The sequence below is a fragment of the Pteropus medius genome, unplaced genomic scaffold (genome assembly GCF_902729225.1).
Source record: "Pteropus medius unplaced genomic scaffold, Ma_sr-lr_union100, whole genome shotgun sequence".
Taxonomy (NCBI): Eukaryota; Metazoa; Chordata; class Mammalia; order Chiroptera; family Pteropodidae; genus Pteropus; species Pteropus medius.
The window spans coordinates 5,588,810-5,609,393 of record NW_024342471.1 but is presented as its reverse complement, the minus strand read 5'-3'; the positions used below and the strand labels follow the sequence as shown (position 1 = coordinate 5,609,393).

General features: G+C 47.5%; 1 protein-coding gene across 2 annotated transcripts; it reads left to right on the top strand.

Annotated features, from left to right (window-relative positions):
* Window positions 1-1,910: 1,910 nt before the first annotated feature.
* TRIB3 (tribbles pseudokinase 3) lies at window positions 1,911-13,457 on the top strand. 2 transcript variants are annotated; one of them, XM_039863978.1, is made up of 4 exons: window positions 1,911-2,051; window positions 6,440-6,730; window positions 9,089-9,381; window positions 12,151-13,457. In XM_039863978.1, the coding sequence occupies exons 2-4, from the start codon at window positions 6,440-6,442 to the stop codon at window positions 12,641-12,643; spliced, it is 1,077 nt and encodes a 358-aa protein (XP_039719912.1). In that variant the 5' UTR covers window positions 1,911-2,051; the 3' UTR covers window positions 12,644-13,457. The 2 variants fall into 2 exon arrangements, with proteins under 2 accessions (XP_039719912.1, XP_039719911.1); XM_039863977.1 differs by having other exon boundaries at window positions 1,913-2,094.
* The last annotated feature ends 7,127 nt before the right edge of the window (window positions 13,458-20,584 follow it).

The following is a 20,584-nucleotide window of genomic DNA, read 5'->3' as shown; positions in this document are numbered from 1 at the left end:
GTGGTTCCAGAGAACATACTCACAAGGGCGAGCTGAGGCTGCTGGTTTGCAAAGATTGTGAAATGTCACTGGCCAGTGTGGGCTCTGGGGTCAGTGGCTCCAGGTTCAAATCCAGATCTACTGAGCTGGGTGGTCTTGGGTAAGCCCCTCCCCTTGACTCATCTGTAGAACTTAGATGCTGGTGCCCTGCCATCTCACAGTGCCTTAAATGCCTCAGAGTCTTTGCACTTACTTTTCTCTATGTCTCCCCCTCACATCTTTGCATCATCACCCCTTTTCTTCTTAAAGATCCTACTTTAAGCATCACCTTCCTGATGAGCCCTACTGAAAATAGCCACTCTTCAGTCGTATCTATAGAGAACAAATCTATTCTGTTTTATTCAAGAAAACACATACTCTATTTTAAATGATTTTGGTTTATTGATTTTATATTATTGATAATGATCTGTCTCCCCACTGATTTATAGATCAGTGAGGACACCAATGAGTCAATGAGTCGTGACAAGCATGGGTCTGACCCAGCATAAAATAAAGTTAGGAATGTGTGAGTAAACCCAGCTCAGTGTTGGCTTCATAGAAGTGCTCAGAAAACAATCATCCCTGCCTTTCTTTATCCCTTACAGCTGTGGGATCTTCGGACTTGAGTCTAGGTGTCCTGGTGTAGAAAATGAGTTCATTTATTCCTTCCAGGCAGGGGAATTTCCAGAGCTAAATGAGATCCCAGAATTCCTTGGTGTGCCCTAAAGACTCTGAGACACAGGAGAGCTGGTCCTTGAGGTTCTGGAACTAAAGAAACAAAGGTGACTCCGCCCACCTCCCATTCAACCTCTGCCTGAGGAGTTATTTTTTGGCACTGGTAAATTCTGACAGGAAGACCTTAGAATATTTCCACTGAAAGGTGCTGGACCCCTGGAGCTGCGTAGGGATGCTTTACCAAATGACAAGTGCCACCGGGGCCTGCCAGGCCTGGGATGCAAGTCCTGTTATAGGCGCCTTCCCCTCTCTGAGCCTCCTTTGTGTCCACTCTTTTCATTGAACACCTACGATGTGCCACACACTGTTCTAAGCATTTTACTGACTTCTTCAATCCAAACAACAACTCTATGACGTGAGTGCCATACTATTATAAGCCCATTTTATATTGGAGGAAAGTGAAGCGGGGTTTTAAGTAGCTTTCCTGAGGTACATCCGCAGTGGGTCGGGGCAGAAATGGGATGCATTCAGGCAGGCTGGCTCTAGAGTACTTGCTCTTACCCTAGGCTGCACTGCCTTTGTCAAATGAATGCTATGAAGCCCACCCGACCTCAAGCCTGCCCAGGGCACCACACTGGCCCTTTTGGATCCCTGAGTCAGCTCCTATAAATCTGTGGTTTTTGCAAAGCTCCTAGGCTGTTTTCCCATAGCTGGTTCTCGGGCTGCCCCTTAGTAGAATGGGGAGACTGGAGCTTCCTACCTGTCAAGAGTTCTCTAAAGTTTAATAAAGCAATCGTGGAAACGTGCTTTTATAAACGGAAAGTACCCGGGAGACTCATCGTTTGCTCTTTTTCTCTTCAGTACCATCCTGAGGACGTTCTTCCCATTTCACAGATGGGGAAACTGAAGCTCAGAAAAGCAAAATGCTTTTTTCCAAGATGATCGAGGTTTGGTGCCTACACTCAAACCTCGGGCACTGGGCGGAAAGGGAAGGAGGTGGAGACGAGACATCTCTAGAGGGCCAGAGTGGTGAGGGGTGCCCTGGCCCGGAGCGGGGACCCGATGGGAGGGGCGGGGGCCGGGCGCCCTCGGGCGTGACCCCGAGGGGCGGAGCGCGGAGAGATGGTGCAATCCCCGGCCCGAGCGCACCAGGCAGCGGCTGATTAGCTCAGGTTTACATCATCCCGGCCAGAGACAGAGCCTGGCGCCGAGCGTCCACGAGACACTCGCAGCGGCAGCGGCAGCGGCAGCGGCAGCGGCTTCTCACGCGTTGGGCTGCAAGGGGTCGAGACCAGAGCTCCACGGGATCCTAATCTCAGCCGCAGCAGAGACGGCCCCTGTCCACCAGAGGTGCCCAGGCAAGTCTGTATTCGGGCTGCGGCAGGACCCCGCCGCATGAGGGTAAGGTACCCGCGGGGGGCCAGAGGCTGGTAGGTTGCAAAGGCGGTCCTGCGGAGGGTGGCCCGGGAGTCTCGCAGCCGCTCCGAGCTGCTGCGTGTTACAGACACAAAACAACTTTTAACAGACCCGCCGTCAGGGGGTCGATCTGGGAGGTGTTCCTGCCGGGCCTCAGGTGACGCGCCCCCTCCCCCCAAGTGTGGCGGATTCCGGCTGGGGCGAGGGTGCACACCCCGGGCGTGGTAGCTGGGTCCTGGGGGCGGAGGGAGCCGGGGACGGAGGTGTCCGGGTGTCGCCCCAAGAGAGGTGTGTGGTTGTCTGTGTTTTGGGTGGGGCGGGGGAGTCCTGTGGTTTGGTGCGGGGAGGTCTGTGTGTGAGGGACTGTAAGAGGCACTGGGGAACTGGGGGACTCTTTGTAGTGTCTTTGTCATTGTGGACGTGTGTCTGCGGGGGTCCACGTAAGCCTGTGCGGTGTGAGTGGGAATGTGTCTCGGGGTTCTTAGTCTCCGTGGACTGTGCGAGTTGCGGGGAGCACCTGGTGGCAAGTGCTGGTTGCATGGGCGACGTGGTCCGGACAGGGCTGGGTGCCCTGAGGGAGGGGGACCGGTGCAGTGGGAGCGCGGATGCAGGACCCCGGTACGTGCTAGATCTCGGCCGCAGGTGTGCACCTAATGGTGCGGCTACGGGTTTGCACGTTGCACTGTGCGCTCCTTGTTTCGCGCCTGCAGACGGTTTGTGCTGTACCTGAAGACCGGGGTGTGGCGGGGGTGGGGGGCGCACGTCCGCCCCTTCCCCTGGCCCTCGGGCCCAGCCTTCTTCCCGTGCCTCACGCACTCCTGGTCCCCTCGCTGCTCCACGGTTTCCACTGAACTTTCTGTTCCGAAACACCGGCGGCCGCCGCTTCCGCTCCCAAGGGCGGAGCCTGGCTGCCGGAGGCCTGGTGTATGTGTAGGGGGCGGGGAGCGGGGCGTGTCAGACTGTGTGTGCGGCCTTGCTGGTATCAGTCCTGCAGTCGTGTGACAGTGGGAGAGTTGTGTGTGTGCGTGCACGCTTGCCTGCGAAAGGAGAGGTGTGTGTCGCTTAATTATGTGTGTGCCCCTCTTTGCCCTGGATGAGTGCCTGAATGAGTGCTGGCTGGCTTGGACAAAGTGTGTTTTGGAGGGGCGTGTACACCTGTCTGCCCTGTTGAGTGAGTGTATGTTTGGTACGACTTGCCCTTATGGGGGGGTGGTGAGAGTGGCGGGAGGAGGGTGTCAGGGAACAGCAAGAGGTATGTATATAGGAGCTTCCTCCATCCTACAGTAGTGATCCAGCAGTGTGGCCTGCAAAGTCCTTCATTCAACTATAGACTCGGATACCCCCTGTCCAATGGAATGAGGTATCCCAGGCCCCACCAAGCTCTGGGGTATGGATAGAGCTAAAGCAGCCTGGAGTGCTGATACAACTACCTAAGAGCCACTCCAGGGAGCCTCTGCTTTGCAGGGCACAAAGCATCTACACAGCTAGGGATCATCTTGCTTGACTCAGAACAGCCCATGAGGCAAGGAGTGTCAGCTTAATCTCATCCCTGGGGAGAGTTCTGAGACTCCCAAGGGTAGCACTTAAACATCTTCAGCTATGAATAATAATAATAATAATAATAATAATAATAATAATATAAATGAACAATAATGACCATTTCTTGTAACGGGTCCATGCTACTTTATTTGTGTTTTAATTTCTTTACTGCAAAAATCCTATGGGCTTTAATAGACATATGAAAAGATGCTCAACATCACTAATTATCGGAGAAATGCAAATTAAAACCACAATGAAACATCACCTCACACCTGTGAGAATGGCTATCATCAATAAATCAATAAACAACAAGTGTTGGCGAGGATGTAGAGAAAACGGAACCCTCATGCACTGTTGGTGGGATTGCAAATTGGTGCGGCCACTATGGAAAATAGTATAGAGGTTCTTCAAAAAATTAAAAATAGAACTACCTTATGACCTAGCAATTCCGCTTATGGGTATTTATCTGAAGAATTCCAAATAACCAATACAAAAAGATATGTGCATCCCTATGTTTATTGCAGCATTACTTACAATAGCCAAGATATGGAGGCAACCTAAGTGCCCGTCAATAGACAATTGGATAAAGAAGAAGTGGTGTGTATGTATATACATACACATACACACACAAAATGGAAAAATGGAATAGTACTCAGCCGTAAAAAAGAACGACCTCTTACCACTTGCTACAACATGAATGGACCTAGAGGATATTATGCTAAGTGAAATAAGTCAGACAGAGAAAGACAAATACCACTTATATGTGGAATCCAAAATTCAAAACAAACAAAACAGAAACAAACTCATAGATAGAGAACAAACTGAGGTTGTCAGATGAGAGATATTGGGGCTGGGTGAAAAAGGTGAAGGGATTAAGATGTACAAATTGGCAGTTACAAATTAGTCATAGAGATATAAAGTACAGCATAGGTAATATAGTCAATAATATTCTAAGAACTATATATGATTCCAAGTGGGTACTAGCCTTATTGGGGGATCATTTCACGAGATATGTATATATGTCTAATCATTGCATTGTACACAAGAAACTGATATAATATTGAATGTCAACTGTAATTGAAAATTTTAAAATAATTTTAAAAAATTCTATGAGCTTATGAGGGAACTGAGACTCAGAAAGGTTGCAGACCTTGCCCAGGGCTAGAAAGAGTGTGAGCCAGGTACATTGGCACAGAAAGAGTGTGAGCCAGGATTAGATCCTGGGAATATCTGACAGCAGCAACCCGCTATTGCCAAGGCAAGATTATGGCCTTTCACTCAAGGTTGGGGGCTCCCTCCCTTGCTCCCAAGGCAGTCTATGCATTTGGGAGCAGCATAATTGGCGAGTTGGGCCTCAGTCTAAGAATTGACTCTGAGCGATATTAATCCTGTCTCAGAGTATTGGAAAGGTTTTAACTGGGCTGAAGTCTGTCTCCCTCTAACACCTCATACTTGGGCCTCCTTGTCCCTCATCTGGAGTCTAAATGAGTAGGCAGATGGATCCTGCAGAAAACAGTTCTGCCCTGACATGCCATTGCCATCTCCTCCACTCAACACACGGATACACAGCTGCGAGGGTGGTGGCTTCTTCCACCGTTGAATGAATAAGTCTTGGGAACTTTGAGAGACCTCCCCTCCCTGCCTCACTTCTCACCTGAGGATGAAACTGAGTTGGCTGGTGGACTAATTCTGCATATGGACCCTGTAATTCCGGTAGTTCTAGGGCCATCAGGCAATTGTAGATAAAATTCACAGCTGAAAAAAAGAAATCCACTCTATCTGTTTTGAAATACTCAAATATCGAAATAGAAAATTCCCTTGCCTCCTGTCCAAATCCAAATCCCTTCCTCTCCCGGAGGTCTCCAGGAGGCCAGGGGCTCCTGTGGTCAATTTAGTCTGGGTCTTTCCTGTGCACTTCCATATACATACATATTATATATGTATAATATATAGAGAGATACAACATATTATATGCTGCTGGGGTTTTTAACATGAATGAGACCATCTTGAGTATATTGTTCAGCAGCTCACTTTGTTCATTTGACAATATATCCGTTCCAGAATATACATTCACATGTACACACCTCATTCATTTATCATCCTTCATCATCCTTCCTCCCTCCTTTCCTTCTCCTTCCATCCCTCCCTCCGTTTCATAGGTACTAGCTGCCTACACTATAACACTCAACACATACAGTGCAAGGTCTCCCTTCCTGTAACCAACCACCAGTCCATCTCTCCCCTTTACTTTTTTTTCACTTAATAGTTTACTCTGGAGATCTTTTCAATTAGCATATAAAGAGTTCCCTCAATCTTTTAAATGGCTACAGTTGTTCCATGTATGGATGAAACTTAATTAACCAGACCGCTAATGATGGATGTTCAATTGTTTCTATCACATGGGCTGCAGGAATGACCTTATACTTGCATTATTACATCAGTATGTAGAGAGCTTCCTGGTCTCTTTCAGAACTGTATAGTATTCCACTATATGACTATACCATGATGTTTTAACCAGCCTCCTACTACTGCACATTTAGGTGTTTCTTGCCCTTTGCTATAAGACATAAGGCTCTGATGAACAGCTTTTCACATATTTGGCAAGCATTTTAATTAGAGAATAAATTCCCAGAAGCGAGACACACAGTTAAGGATGCGTGCAGTCGTCAGTTTAATGCACATTGCCAAATCACCCCCCATAAAGGCTGTGTCAATGTACCCTCCCACCAGCAGGGGAAGAAAGGGGCCACCAAACAGCTTCACTTTAGCACCTTTCTCCCTTTCATTCTAGATGCGAGTCACCCCTCTGGCAGCTCCTATGGGTGTCCCCTCCAGGAAGAAGCAGTTGAAGTCGGACGATGACCTAGACATTGAGTATCCCATACGGAAACAAGCTCGAAGTGGACCCCAGCCCAGGCTTCCCCACTGCCCACTGCCTCTGAGCCCACCTCCTGCTCCAGTCCATGTCTCTGCTGTGACCACTGCCTCCCGACTTGGGCCCTATATCCTCCTGGAGCCTGAGGAGGGTGGTCGAGCCTACCGGGCCCTGCACTGTCCCTCAGGCACTGAATATACCTGCAAGGTATGGGGGCTGCTCGTCACCAGCATCACAGGGGAACTTTAAAGGGTTTTCGCTTTAGAGGATTAATAAGACTGGGGGATCTTTATATTCATTTAGTCCTATGTTTATTGGAGAAACAGCCAGTGAGCCCCCAATACTCTGTCAAGCCCCCTGGCTGGGCTGAGACTAGAGAGGCAAACCAGATGACCTCAGCCATGGGGAAATCACAACTTAGGGCCTCATAGTGTGATACATGTCACAGAGGTGGAGCTTAGGGGCCACGACAGGAGTACAGAGGAGAAGCCTCCAAGGTATTCAAGGGTGGTGTTAGAAAAGGCTGAGTAAGAGTTAGCCAGAGAGAAGTGGGGGACGGGAGGTCCAGGCAGGGAAACAGAGGGCTAGAGGAGTGAGAGCATGGCGCTTCAGAGAATCAACAGGACTTCACTATGGCCAAGTGGAGAGGGTGTGCAGTCAGGGACGGGAGATGAGGGCTGGCATCCACCGGGCATGAAAACATTGGGAAGGAGCTCCCACTGGGCTGTGGGGAGCCACTGAAGATATTTGCACAAGAGAAGGATATGGGAGGCATCGAAAATCCTGGGACCCTGGAGGTTGTGGTGCCTACCATGTGGCCATTTTACAGATAGGAAGATTGAGGTCAAGAGAAGGGCCATGCATGAAGCCACATAGAATCGGGCCTGGCTTTCTAGGGCAAGGTCCAGTGTTCCTGGCCCAAATCAGGGTTCTTGGCAGAAATTGGGACATAGACAGGGCTAAGGCTCCCTGAGGGTCAGGCCCACACAGGACATCGGCAAGTAACAGCCCAAAAGGACAGAGCTGAGAAAGTATAATAACAGGTATTTACTGTATACCGGGTACTGTATTGATTGCTTAGTGTGCAAAATTCTTCTAATCTTTGCATAATCTATGAAGTAGTTACTGTTATTGGGCCCATTTTATAGATAGAGGACACTGAGGCTCAGAAAGATGTAGTTACTTGCCACATTATAGAGCCAGGAGGTGTCAGAGCTGAGACTGGGCCTGGGCAGGCTGAACCCAGAGCCATGTGCCCCTTGCTGGAACAGGTGGTTCAGACACAACCAGGGCAGGTTTGCTCCTGGTGGACAGGAGTAAGGAAGATAGGAGAGGGGGTGCAGGTGATTTTAGCTGGGGAGGTCCGGGAAGACCTCTCTGAGTAGGTGACATTTGAATAGTGACTTGTGTGAATCGGAGGAGCCAGCCCTGTGAAGAGCATCCAGGCAGCAGGAAAGTCAAGTGCAGATGCACAGAGGCAGGGATATGCTTGCTATAACTGTAAAAATAATGTCTGTTTTTGGATTATTTCCTTCATGCCACCCAACTTTATTTTTTAGGACACAGGCTTACATTTTTTTTCCTGATGAATTAAATATGTACATGCTTTATTTTTATTTTCTGTGTGACATAGCTAAAATAACAAGCAAAGAGTTCAAAGTCAGATGAACCAAAATGAGTATACCAGGTTGGCTGCCGATTGGCTGTGTGGCTTCCATCCAACAAGTCCCCTTCCTCCTCTGAACATCTTTTCAGGACTGTGGTGAGGCTTCCATCTAATGTCCATAAAGCCTCCAGCACATTTCCTGACAAACTCAGCCACTCTTACCATGTGCCCCCCTTCCTTCCCCCACCCAGTTCCAGCCATGTCGATCTTTAGTTGGGTCTCTGGAGCTGATCAAGCTCTTTCTTGTCTCAGGGACTTTGCACTGTCTGTGACTCCTGGAAAGCTCATGCCATGGGCACTTCTGAATCACTCAGATCACTTCTCCAGAGTCCCTTCTGGACCACACTTTTCAAAATAGGTGCCTCCTTCCAAAATATGCTGCATCACAGCATCCTTCTTAGTTCCTTTGCAATGCTTATCAGAATTGGTAAATATTTCATTTTTTGGCCTGTTAACTGTTTCCTGCATTGAATTGTGGGCACCAGAAGGGCAGGGACCATGGCCGTCAGTCAAGTTAGATCCTCAGTGGCTGGCACAGGTATAAATGAATGAAAAGATGAATGAGCAGTGAATTCTAGAGAATGGTAATGATGATGATGATGGACTTAAAGTTACTTCTGCATCATCTGCTCTTCTGGATTTCCCCTGCTTTCAGAGTTCTTTTGTTTGAGTTGCCTATCATTTTTCAATTATCTTAAGTCCATGTAAGGTAGCTATTTAAGAGTACTTGCTGGCTATGTGGCCTTTCAGCTTTGTCAGGGTTGAGTGGCTTGCTGCGGAAGCATTTGGCACAGTGCCTAGCACCCAGTAGTGTCCAAAGGGTTGGCTGTGACTGTTTTCAAGGTCAGCCTGGGCTCCATGCGGTTTCTACCTGTGCTCACGCCGTGCTCCGCCCACAGGTATACCAGGTCCGTGATGCTCTTGCTGTGCTGGAGCCTTACTCGCGGCTGCCCATCCACAGGCACGTGGCACGGCCTGCAGAGGTCCTGGCGGGCACACAACACCTTTATACCTTTTTCCTGCGGCCGCATGGGGACATGCACAGTCTGGTGCGCCGGCGTCGCCGCCTCCCGGAGCCCGAGGCTGCCACCCTCTTCCGCCAAATGGCTGCCGCTGTGGCTCACTGCCACCAGCACGGTTTAGTCCTGCGAGATCTCAAGCTGGGTCGCTTTGTCTTCACCAACTGTGAGAGGTGAGTGTGGCCACAGAGAACTCATCCACAGACACACCCAAGAAGTGGGCCATAATGGGAGAACTGAGGCTCAGGAAGGCAAAGTAACCTATGCAAAAAGTGGAGAAGCCGAGACTAGCACTACTGCTTGGTTCTGGGTGGGGCGGGGGAGAAGCTAGCTCAGTCCTGTTGGAAGCCCCTTGGGGTGGAGCATTGCCTTTGTGATAATAGTCACAGGATGAATTGTATAGCTGCACTGACTGACTTGGCATGGATCCTTACAAATAGAATCTTCCCCACTGGCTACTGTCCCCATACGGCAGGTGAGGAAACTGAGACCTAGAGAGGTCAGTAATGCCTAAGATCCCACAGCTAAATAAATAGTAAAACTGAGGTTTGAACCCAGATGTGACTCCAGAGCCAGGGTCTTAATTGCCTCTGAGCTGGAGAGGTGGGAGGCCTGGCTGGGCTTACCTCCTGACTCTGGGTGACCCCGTGTCTCTGGACCTCAGTTTTCCCATTCATAGAGAAAAGGCTGGATTATCAAGATGTTTCCAGGATTTCAAGGCTACAGACAACAGCTAAAATGGGCCCTGAGTCCCCACACAGGAACCTTTCCTATGAAACTGAAACTCAGTGATTTTTGGAGAGGGGACAGAAAGGGACTCCCAGGAGTATGCAGGGTATGTCAGAGAACTCTCCAAAGCATCAGGTCCCCATGAACATCCATTGAGAGCACTGATTTCATTTCAAGATTTTTTTTTAGGGGGGGGAGGAGGGTGACCCCATAGAACATTTTTAACTGTTTATTTTGAAATACTTTTAGACTTTAAGAAAAGTTGCAAAAAATAATCCAAAGAGTTCCCGTATTTTCTTCACCAAGTTTCCCCTAATGTTAGCATCTTACATGACCATAGTACAATGACCAAAACCAAGAAATTGGTCTAGTACTGTTAACTAAACCACAGATTGGTTCAGATTTCATTAGTTTCCCACTATGTCTTTTTTCTGTCTGGGGTCCAATCCAGGGCCCCACCCCACACTCTGTCGTCATGTCACCTTAGTCTCCTCCAATCTGAGACAGGTCCTCAGTCTTTCCTTGTCTTTCTGGACCTTTCTGGACTTTTGAAGAGTATCTGTCAGTTATTTTGTAAAATGCTCCACAATTTGGATTTTGCTGATGTTTTTCTCACAGTTAGGCTGAGGTTATGCAGCTTGGGCAAGAATATCACAGAAGTGATAGGCCCTTCTTAGCACTTCATATCAGGGGATACATGCCGATAATATGTATTACTCTGATGTCAACCTCAATCATTGGTGAGTGTGGTACTGCCAAGTGTCTACACTGTCAGGTTCCCAATTTACCCTTTGTAATTAATAAACACCTTGGGTAATGTCTTGTAATTAATAAGTACCTTGAGGTACTTTGAGGCTATGCATATAAATACTGTTTCTCCTTAAACTTTCACCCACGAATTTTAGCAGCCATCCATCTTCCCCTGTAGCAGTTATTACTGTGATGTTTATCTAAAGGTGATTCTCTATTTCCTCCTTTCCTTCTACGTTTTATACTAAGATGAACATGCCTTCAGTAAGAAGTGGAGCCTAAGATTTCTAATGATTTTTTAGGCTAATGCACAACTTTGAGCTTAGGAGTGGGTAAAATATCCCCAGACCTCCCAAAGGTGAGAAAGTGCTTCCTTCTCTTTTCAAGGCAATAGTTTGAGAAGCACTGTTGGTAGAAAAGGGACAGTGGAGTTAGACAGAGCTGGGTTCGAATCCTGGTTCTACTTTTTATCTGCTCTTTGAGCAATGGCTTCACCTGCTTGAGTCTTGACTTCTGCATCTGTAAAATGGGCCAGTAATGGGTGCGCATGCACACACAACACACACACACTCCTGTGCTATGATTCACTGAGTTAGTCAATGTTTGTGAAATGCTATCAGGCACCCAGGAAGTGGTACCAGAGGAATTAAATGAATAGCAGTGGAAATAGATGGTTATTATTAAAGTAACTTAGAGTGCTCCATGGGAGTTGTTTAAAGCAGAAGTTTCAAACGGTGGGCCACACATGCATTTTCTTTTTTCTTTTTGGCCCCATGTACATGTTCATTTGTTTTCAATTGAAATTGGTTGCCAATATTTCAAAAACTTGGACTTTTTCATTAAAATATGATTTCTGGCTTCTCTTAAATGGGAACGTGGGGCCCCTTTGGGAACTACATGAGTGGTTCATAGTGCTGTCTCTGATGGGTGAGAACTGGGGTTCACATCCCAGCCCCACACCCTGTGGCTGTGAAATGGTATCTTCCTCACAAGTTGTATGAGGATGAAATGAGACATGCCAGGTACGCAGCTTAGCTCAGGGCCGGGTACTCAGTGGACAATCCATAAATATTGACTGTTGTTAGTGGTGCCTTTTTTAGACAGAGTTTGTGCTGAGATGTTTGGCACAGTCCCCACTTCTTATTTCTCTCATTTTTTTACCTGCCTGGATTCTAAACTTGGATCAGGTTTATAAGAGGCTTAATGCCCACACCCCCCTCAGCCCCCTCCCCAAGAGACTGTGGGAGATGTATTCCTCTCAGAGTCCTAGTTCAAATTTAATTGTTCTGTGACCTTGAGAAATGACGTAACCTCTCTGAGCCTGGGCATCCTTATCTGTAAAATGGGCTCAATCATCCAGGCTCACAGGACTTGAGAAGTGGGTGCCATTCAGGGTGATAGTGTGGGCTGGTGGCTTGGGGCTCCCAGAAGGAGTTGACTCTCTGTCTCTCCCCTTGCCACAGGACAAAGCTGGTGCTGGAGAACTTGGAGGATGCCTGTGTGCTGACTGGGCCGGATGACTCCCTTTGGGACAAGCATGCATGCCCGGCCTATGTGGGACCTGAGATCCTCAGTTCTCGGGCATCCTACTCGGGCAAGGCAGCAGATGTCTGGAGCCTGGGTGTGGCGCTCTTCACCATGCTGGCTGGCCACTACCCCTTCCAGGACTCAGAGCCTGCCCTGCTCTTTGGCAAGATCCGCCGTGGAGCCTTCACCCTGCCCCAGGGCCTCTCAGCCCCTGCCCACTGCCTAATCCGCTGCCTCCTTCGACGAGAGCCAGCTGAACGGCTCACAGCTTCAGGCATCCTGCTGCACCCCTGGCTGCGAGAGAACCCAATCCCCTCAGTCCCATCCAGATCCCACCTCTGGGAGGCTGACCAGGTAGTCCCCGAAGGACCGGGACTGGAGGAGGCTGAGGAAGAGGAGGGAGAAAGAGAAGTGGGTCTATATGGCTAAGGCTACCCTACCAGACTCAGTTGCAAACAGTGAGTTTGGGGTGTCTCCAAGCTCTCTTCTGCCTCTTGGAACTGACAAACCTTAAGTGCCTTCTTAGTAAAGAGAAAAGAGGAGGCATGTGCGGAGTGTGTTTGCACGCTCATGTGGATCTACACGCCTGTGCACGTGGGCTTGTGCATTCAACAAGTCCTTCCTGGGAGCTCATTGTGTGCCACAACCTGTTCTTGGTTCTGGGAACACAGCCGAGAACAAAAAAGACAAAACTCCTGCTCACAGAGCTGACAGTACTTTTCCACACTCATAGGCCAGTGTCTGCTCTGGGCTGAGCACAGTTAGTGCAGGTGTCACTGTCCACTTGTGCTAGTGCCCCAGCACCTCTGTCCTAGGACAGTCCCTTTCACAAACAACCCAGATGCCTTTGTACCTTGTTCCTTTCAGAGAAAGGGAAGCATCTTGTGCCAAAGGCTCCAGGCCTCTCCCCTTCAACTTAGGACTCCAGAGCCCAGGCTATGCTGGGAATTCTGTACCTCTTGGTCAGGCCTGAGCCAAGGGTTTGGGCTGGAAGATTAGGAATGCAAACTGTGAGATGGGTCCTCATCTAACTCCAGGAGTGGTTTGGAATGAGGGTCCACACCTGAGCTGAGCACCAAAGTGGGGGGACATATTAGGTGGGGTCTGCCCCCTGGCCTCCTAGAAAGTCCTAAGCCCAGTTCTAGGGACACTTGGGGTCCAGGACCCCATATCAGCACTATAGATTTGGGATGCCATGAGTATATAATTTTACCTTGTGCCTAATAAAGAAGTTACGAAATACTTTTATTTTCCTGGACATTTTTTCTATCCTCTCATTTTTTTCCCCCACTTTCCAAACCAGCCCCGGAGTGAAAGGCCAGCGGGCCCATGTCTCAGCCTCATTGGAGTGGTTTGTGAGGACAGACTCCCTACAGTCCAGTGAGTCCTCTAGACTCGCTCTCTTCCTTCTAGAGGCAATGGTGTTTCCACTGGGGTAATTTTTGGCTGCAATTAATGGAAACCCCAAGCCAGTGGCTTAAAAAAGAAGGAAGTGTAGGTGGGGAAAAAAAGTGGCGAAGATAATGGAGGCTCTGTTCATCCCTCTGGCGACCAAATCAAAGTTGTGACAGAAACAAGGAGCAAGCAGCAAGGGAAAATCACCTGGGATCTTGATGAATAAGCCATACAACTAGGGAGAAATCCAAGAAATCACCCTGCAACGGCAGAAGATAGGATGCGGTGAGGACGTGGGGCTGCCCAGTTTCCAGAGGCTTAGGTGAGATGGAGGCTGCAGCAGCGGCAGAGGCCACTTAAAGGAGCTGTGACCGCGAGGGGATTTTGCAGTGACAGACCTGCTCACTCTGAGCACCAGTGCCAATTCAGCTGCGTGCACGGGGCACCAGAGACTTACAGGGAGACATTGTCAGAGTGAGGGCCAAGGCAAGACTTGCTGGGTACAGAAGTGCCCGCAGTATCCATTGTTCCCTGTTGAGCCCTCCCACCACCAGTGCACGGACACAGCGCCGCCATAGCCCTGATGTCATCAAACTGGATAACAGAGGTCGCTATGCCCAGAGTATTCACTGAAACCCCACCTCCCCCAACTCGCAATCCCACCCAAGCCACATCCAGGTATATCCTCAGCGAGTCAAGTGCTCCTTGCTGAGCAGTGCCTAGACTCACACTAGAGGCAGCTGGCCTCAGTTTCTGGTGTGGCCTTTTGAGGCAACTATAAGCACAGCATCTGTGAATTGCTTGCTAAATTTTAACAGGTGGCCCCAGAGGGGTAGAGGCTTGGGCTAAATTTGGCCTGCAACTGAACCCCTCTCAGGACTGTGCCACAGGACACCTACTTCACAAATCCATACTAGTAAGACTGGGAGACTTAGGAGCTTTGCTTAGTACATAGACACAGAAAGGCAGCCAAAATGGGAAGACAAAGAAGCAGAAGCCATATAAGAGAACAGAACAGAGATCCAGATATAACGGAGTCAGGTAATCTAACAGATGCAGAGTTCAAAACACTGGTTATAAAGATGCTCAATGAACTTTTGGGAAGTGTAGAGAACTTCAACAAAGAGAGAAAAAGCATAAAAATGGAAATGGAAATTATAAAAGGGAACCAGTATGAAATGAAGAACACATTATCTGAGATGAGAAGCATATTAAATGGAATAAATGAATAAACAAAGTGAATAAAGAAAAGGATCAAATGACCCATTTAGAGGACGGGAAAGCCAAGGATGCTCAATCAGAATGGCAAGAAAAAAGATGCCAAGACTATAAAAATAATTTAAGAAGCATATGGGACACTATTAAGAGTCCAAATATCTGTCTGATCAGCGTATCTGAAGAAAATCAAGATGTTGAACAGCTGTTTGAAGAAATAATGATGGAAAACTTCCCTAACCTGGTCAAAGAAATGGACATAAAACCCCGGGAAGCTCAGAGAATCCCAAAAAACAGGGATCCAAAGAGGCCCACACCAAGACACATCACAGTTAAAATGCTGAAGGTTAAATATAAAGAAAGAATATTAAAAGCAGAAGAGAAAAACAGATAGTTACCTATAAGGGAACACCCATAAGACTGGCAGTTGATTTCTCAAAAGAAACTATGCAGGACAGAAGGGTTTGGCACAAAATGTTCGATGTGATGAAGACCCAGGATCTGCAATCAAGGATACTTTATCATTTAGAGCTGAAGGACAGATAAAGAGCTTCCCAGACAAAAATAAGCTAAAGGAATTTATCACCACCAACTCAGTATTACAGGAAAATGTTGGAGGGACATCTTTAAGAAGAAAAAACATGTATCAAAAACAAGAATAAAGAATGGTAACAACTACATTTTTATCAATAAGTACCTTAAATGGAAAAGAATTAAGTGCTCCAACCAAAAGATAGAGTGGCTGAATGGATAAGAAATCAAGACCCCTATGTATGCTGCCTACAAGAGATTCACTTCAGATTAAAAGAAGGAGATGGAAAAAGATATTGCTTTGATGGACCTAGAAGGTATTTAAGTCAGACAGAGAAAGATAAACACTATATTATTTCACTTATATGTGGAATCTAAGTAAGTAAAAGAACGGACTAATCAAAAACAGACTCACAAATATGGTGGACAATTTGGTGACAGACAGAGGGGAGGGGATTTAGCGGGCCGGGAGAATGGGGTGAAGGGTTAAAGAAGTACAAATTAGTAGCTGATGGATGGTCACGGGGATGGGGAGCACGGCATAGGGAATGCAGTTAGCATTAATACTTTGGCGAGGTAGAGGGTCAGGGGAGGGAGGGAGCAACTGCGGGGATCGTTTTATGAACTATATAGATGTCTAACCAATGTACTGTATACTTGAAACTAATTAAAATAAATAAATTTTTTAAAAAGTCAAAAAAAAAGAGGAAGTATATTTTACACAAAGCAAGAAGTCAATAGGTACGCTGAGCTTCAAGGCTGTTGAATCAGCTCTCAGAACTGGTAGTAAGAACCTGACTCCCCCTCTTTGCTCTGTTGTCCCTGGTGTCACATTAGAGAGATCCATGACCTGAGGAAGATGGCAGGTGGCATTGTAGTACTTGAGAACTCAGTATTCTGGAGTCAGGCTGCTTGGTATCTCTGGGCCTCAGCCTGTTTCCCTCCTCTGTGGCTAAGCCCTGCCCATCCCTTGAGGTTGACATTTGTCAGCGCAGGCCTCCTGCCCAAGCACCACTGACATTGGGCAGAATAGGGTTTCTCAGATGTGGTTGGGCGGCCCTCTGCATCAGTCCCCAGACGGTGCTTCTGTAAAATGCAGGTCCTTGGACTCTCCCCAGAGAATGCCTGGAGTTCTGACTCCTGACAAGCCTCCTGGTGATGTTGCTGTGTGCCCAAGTTGGAGAACCTTTGCGTTGGGAGAAATCCGGACTCCTGGGGACTCAGAACTCATTTCAGCTCCTTTCTGTGCCTGTTTGACCTCCAGCCCAGGTGTAAAATGAGTATAAATTCTATTTGCCTGTGAAGCTAGGATAGGCTCACAGGTGTGAGAGAGCTTTATCAGAGATCGAAATCTGAGCTACCACTTCCGCTGTACCAACTTCATGGGAAAAGACATATAGTCCTCATCCCTCATCATCTTCTTTCCTCTTATCTGGCTTTGTGGTTCTTTATAGCACTTAGCACTACCTGGCATAACATTCTAGATTTGTCTGCATTAATTTCGTAAGGCCAGGGACTATGTTTTATTTACGACTGTCTCCCCAGCTCCTAGAACAGTGGCTAGCACACAGAGCTGCTCAATAAAGATTTGTTGAATGACTGAATAAAAATAGTTGTTATGCAGAGCCTAGAACAAAGCCAGGACACTTACTAGGGATGGTTAATGTTTACTGAGCACTCACTACATGCTGAGCATGGTTTTAAGTGCTTTACATGATCCTTGACACTTGATATCCATGCCCTTGTGTGGTTCCTTCCCACTCGGAGCTAGGCTGACCAGTGTAACTAATAGGAGAGTGTGAAAATGATGGAGTATGACTTTTAAGAGTAGGCTATAACATACATTGTGGCTTCTGTCTTGCTCCTCTGGATCGTCTGCTCTGGGTAATGCCAGCTGCTATGTGGCTAGGACACTCAAGTAGGCCTATGGAGAGGTACACGTGGTGAGGGACTTAGGCATGTTGCAGATAACCAGCACTAATCGGTCATATGAATGGTTTTTCTTGAAAATTGATCCTTCAGCCCCATCGAGCCATTGGATGACTGAAAACCCAGCTGAAATTTTAACTACAATTTCATGAGAGACCTTGAGCCAAATAATGTAAGAAGCTTCTCCCGAATTCTTAACCCATAGAAACTGTCATTTTAAGCTGCTAAGTTTTGGGGTAATTTCTTACATATTAATAAACAATAACTGATACAGATCCTCACAGCAACCCTATGGGGGAGGGACCATAATGATCACCATTGTACAGAAGGGAAAACCGAGGCCCAGAGAATGGGAATCTCTTGGCCATGGTCACACAGGTAGTGTAAACCCAGGTTTCAATGACTACAGTCTACCCACTGGAATGAAGGATGTCCAACGTGAATGCCAGCTCTTCCCTTGAAGGGCCAAGGCTAAGACCAGAACACTTGAAAGAATCTATCTGCCCCCAATACAAACTTGTGCAGATGACTTCAGGGCTGAAGAGAACATGAGCATTATAAACTGGCAGGGGCAATAGGAGAGAACAAGGCAACAAGAGTGAAAACCAGAAGAAACAGACACTCATATCAACATTATCATCAGACATGGTTTATAAAACAAAAATGTCTACTGGGCTTAAATAAATAACAAGCTTGAAACTATCGCCAAAGTGTAAGAAATTATCAGCAAGTGACACGACAGATTTGAAAACGTAACAGAACGTCTATAATAAAAAATATCATAACCAAAATAAAAAATCAAAAGATGAGTTAAACAGCAAATTAAATGTGGCTAAAGAGGGAATTAGTGAGATAGAACTCAGACATCAATCACAGGTTCAAGAGACTCCATATATTTTCACCTCATAGTGAAAGTGCAAAAAACCAAAGACAAAGATAAAATCTTAAAAGCACTCAGAGGGGATAAAATAGATTACTTTCAAAAGAACAGCAGTACAACATGGATAAATCTCAAACACATGCTAAATAAAAGAAGCCAGTCACAAAGGACCATGTATTTTAAGATCTAATTAATATAAAATGTCCAGAATAAGAAAATCTGTAGAGAGGAAAAGCAGATTTGTGCTGGGAGTCAGAGAGTAGGAGATAAGGATGTCTGTTAATGGGCACAGGGTTTTTTTAGGAGTGATAAAAAAAAGTCCTAAATATAGATTGTGGTAACGGTTGTGCAACTCTGTAAATGTACTAAAAACCATTAAATAGTACACTTTAAATAGGTGGATTTTATGGTATATAAATTATATTTCAGTAAAGCTGTTTAAAAAGGAGCTGATAGGTGATGATGTCTCAACAGCAACTATGGAATCTAGAAGACGACGGAATTTTATCTTCAAGCTGCTGAAATGCCAATGAGGATTCTACACCCAGTGTAAATGTCTATCAAGAATGAGGTCTAAATAAAGACTTTCAAACAAAACCCAAGCAAGTTTGTCACCAAAAGACTCCCTACAGGGAATTCTAAAACAGCAATTGTCCGACTTGGCTTCTCATTACAAACACCAGAAAGCGTTAAAACTCTTAATGCCTGGGCACACTCCAGGGATTCTGAATCAATTGATCTGAGATGTGGTCTGGGCTTCAGGATTTTTAAAAGCTCCCCAAGTGATTCAAATGTACAGCCCAGGTTGAGAATTTCTTTCTTAAGGGATGTATTTCAGGCAAAAAGAAAAGTGATCCCAGATGAAAGTCTGAGATATAATTCTTTGGCACCTATATCATGTGTTAGGAACTGTTCTGGACACCAGGAACACAGCAGTGAGCAAAACAAACAAAAGTACCTTCACTCTAGAAGAAGGAAATACACCAAAAACAAAAACAAAAAACACAAGATAAATAAAAATACATTGTTAGATAGTAATACACGCTTTGGGGAAAAAAATGAAGCCAGGAAGGATGATATAATTTGCTGGATGTAGGTGTGTATGTGAAATTTCAGATAGAGTGGACAAGGAAGACTTTTGCGTAAAGACCACATTAAAGGGAGAGAGCAAGCCATGAAGACGTTTGGGTTATAGCAAGTGCAAAGACCCTGAGGTGAGAGTGTGTCTGCCTTGTTCCAGGACCCAGGAGGCTAGTGGGGCTTGAGTGGAGTGAGCCAGGGGGAGAGTAGTCAAAGGAAAGGTGGCAGTTTACTTTGAATGAGACGGTAGCTATTGGGAGTGTTTTTAGGAGTGACTAGTTTGATTTACATTCTAACAGGACCCTCTGGCAGCTGGGTAGAAAATGGACTGTAGGAGTCAAAAGGAGAAGCAAGGAAGAGCCCAGTGAGGTTGGTTCAGTACACCAAGGGAGAAATGATGGAGGAACAGTGGGATGGGGTATGGAGTAGGTGAGAGGTGACAGATTCTTTATCCGTTCTGCAAGTGGAGCCCAAAGGATCTGCTGATCTATGGGATGAGGGGTGGGAGGAAAATAAGGGACGAGGAGGCTGGAGGATACAAAGAGCTTCCAGCCTGTCCCAGGCGAATGCAAACTTCGTCGGCGGCCCAATAAAAAGGAGGAGAGTGACCGCCAAGAGGCAGCGTCCAGCTGGCTAAGGGTGAGTTCTTGAGCCCGCCAGGCCTGGATTCAAATCTGACTATGGGGCCGCGGGCAAGTCATAAACGGAGTCTCCTTTTCCTCTGCAAACCTAGCTAAGAACGGGTCTGCCCACCGCTGTGTTCGCGGCGTGGCTGAGCTGGAGCTGGCCGCGTCAGCCCGCGAAGCCCCGCCCCGCCCCGCCCCGCCCGCCCCTTACTTACGCCCGCGCGCTACGCCTCACCCAGCCAGTTCACCTTGCCCCAGCCACCGCCCGCCCGCCGCCCCGCCCAGTTTCACCACCCCGCGACCGCCGCCCCATCCCCACCCTTCCCCTCCCCGCGGCTGGCGGCGCTGACCCGAACTAAAGGGGATCACCGGGTCAAGTTCCCTGCCTGGGCGACACCAGAACCCTCAGTTGGTCTCCCTCAGGACCGCAAGTGACCTCAGGCGTGGCGTCTCAGGGCTGCCTGGGCCGAAGCGGATGTGAGGGCGTCCGGGGATCACCGACTGTATTCCGCCCGCTTCCGGGAACTCACTTTTCACTCTCTTCATAAAGGCTGCTCCCTCTACCTCTCTCGACCAGCTTAAATCGGGCGCCAAGGCCTTTGAAAAGTAAAACCTCTCTGCGGTAAACTCCCCTCTATCCCAGCCTGTCCCTTTGTCTTGTGCGGGCTCGGCCTGCGCCCCTGCAGGGGTTCAAACATCCCCTATCCTGGCCTC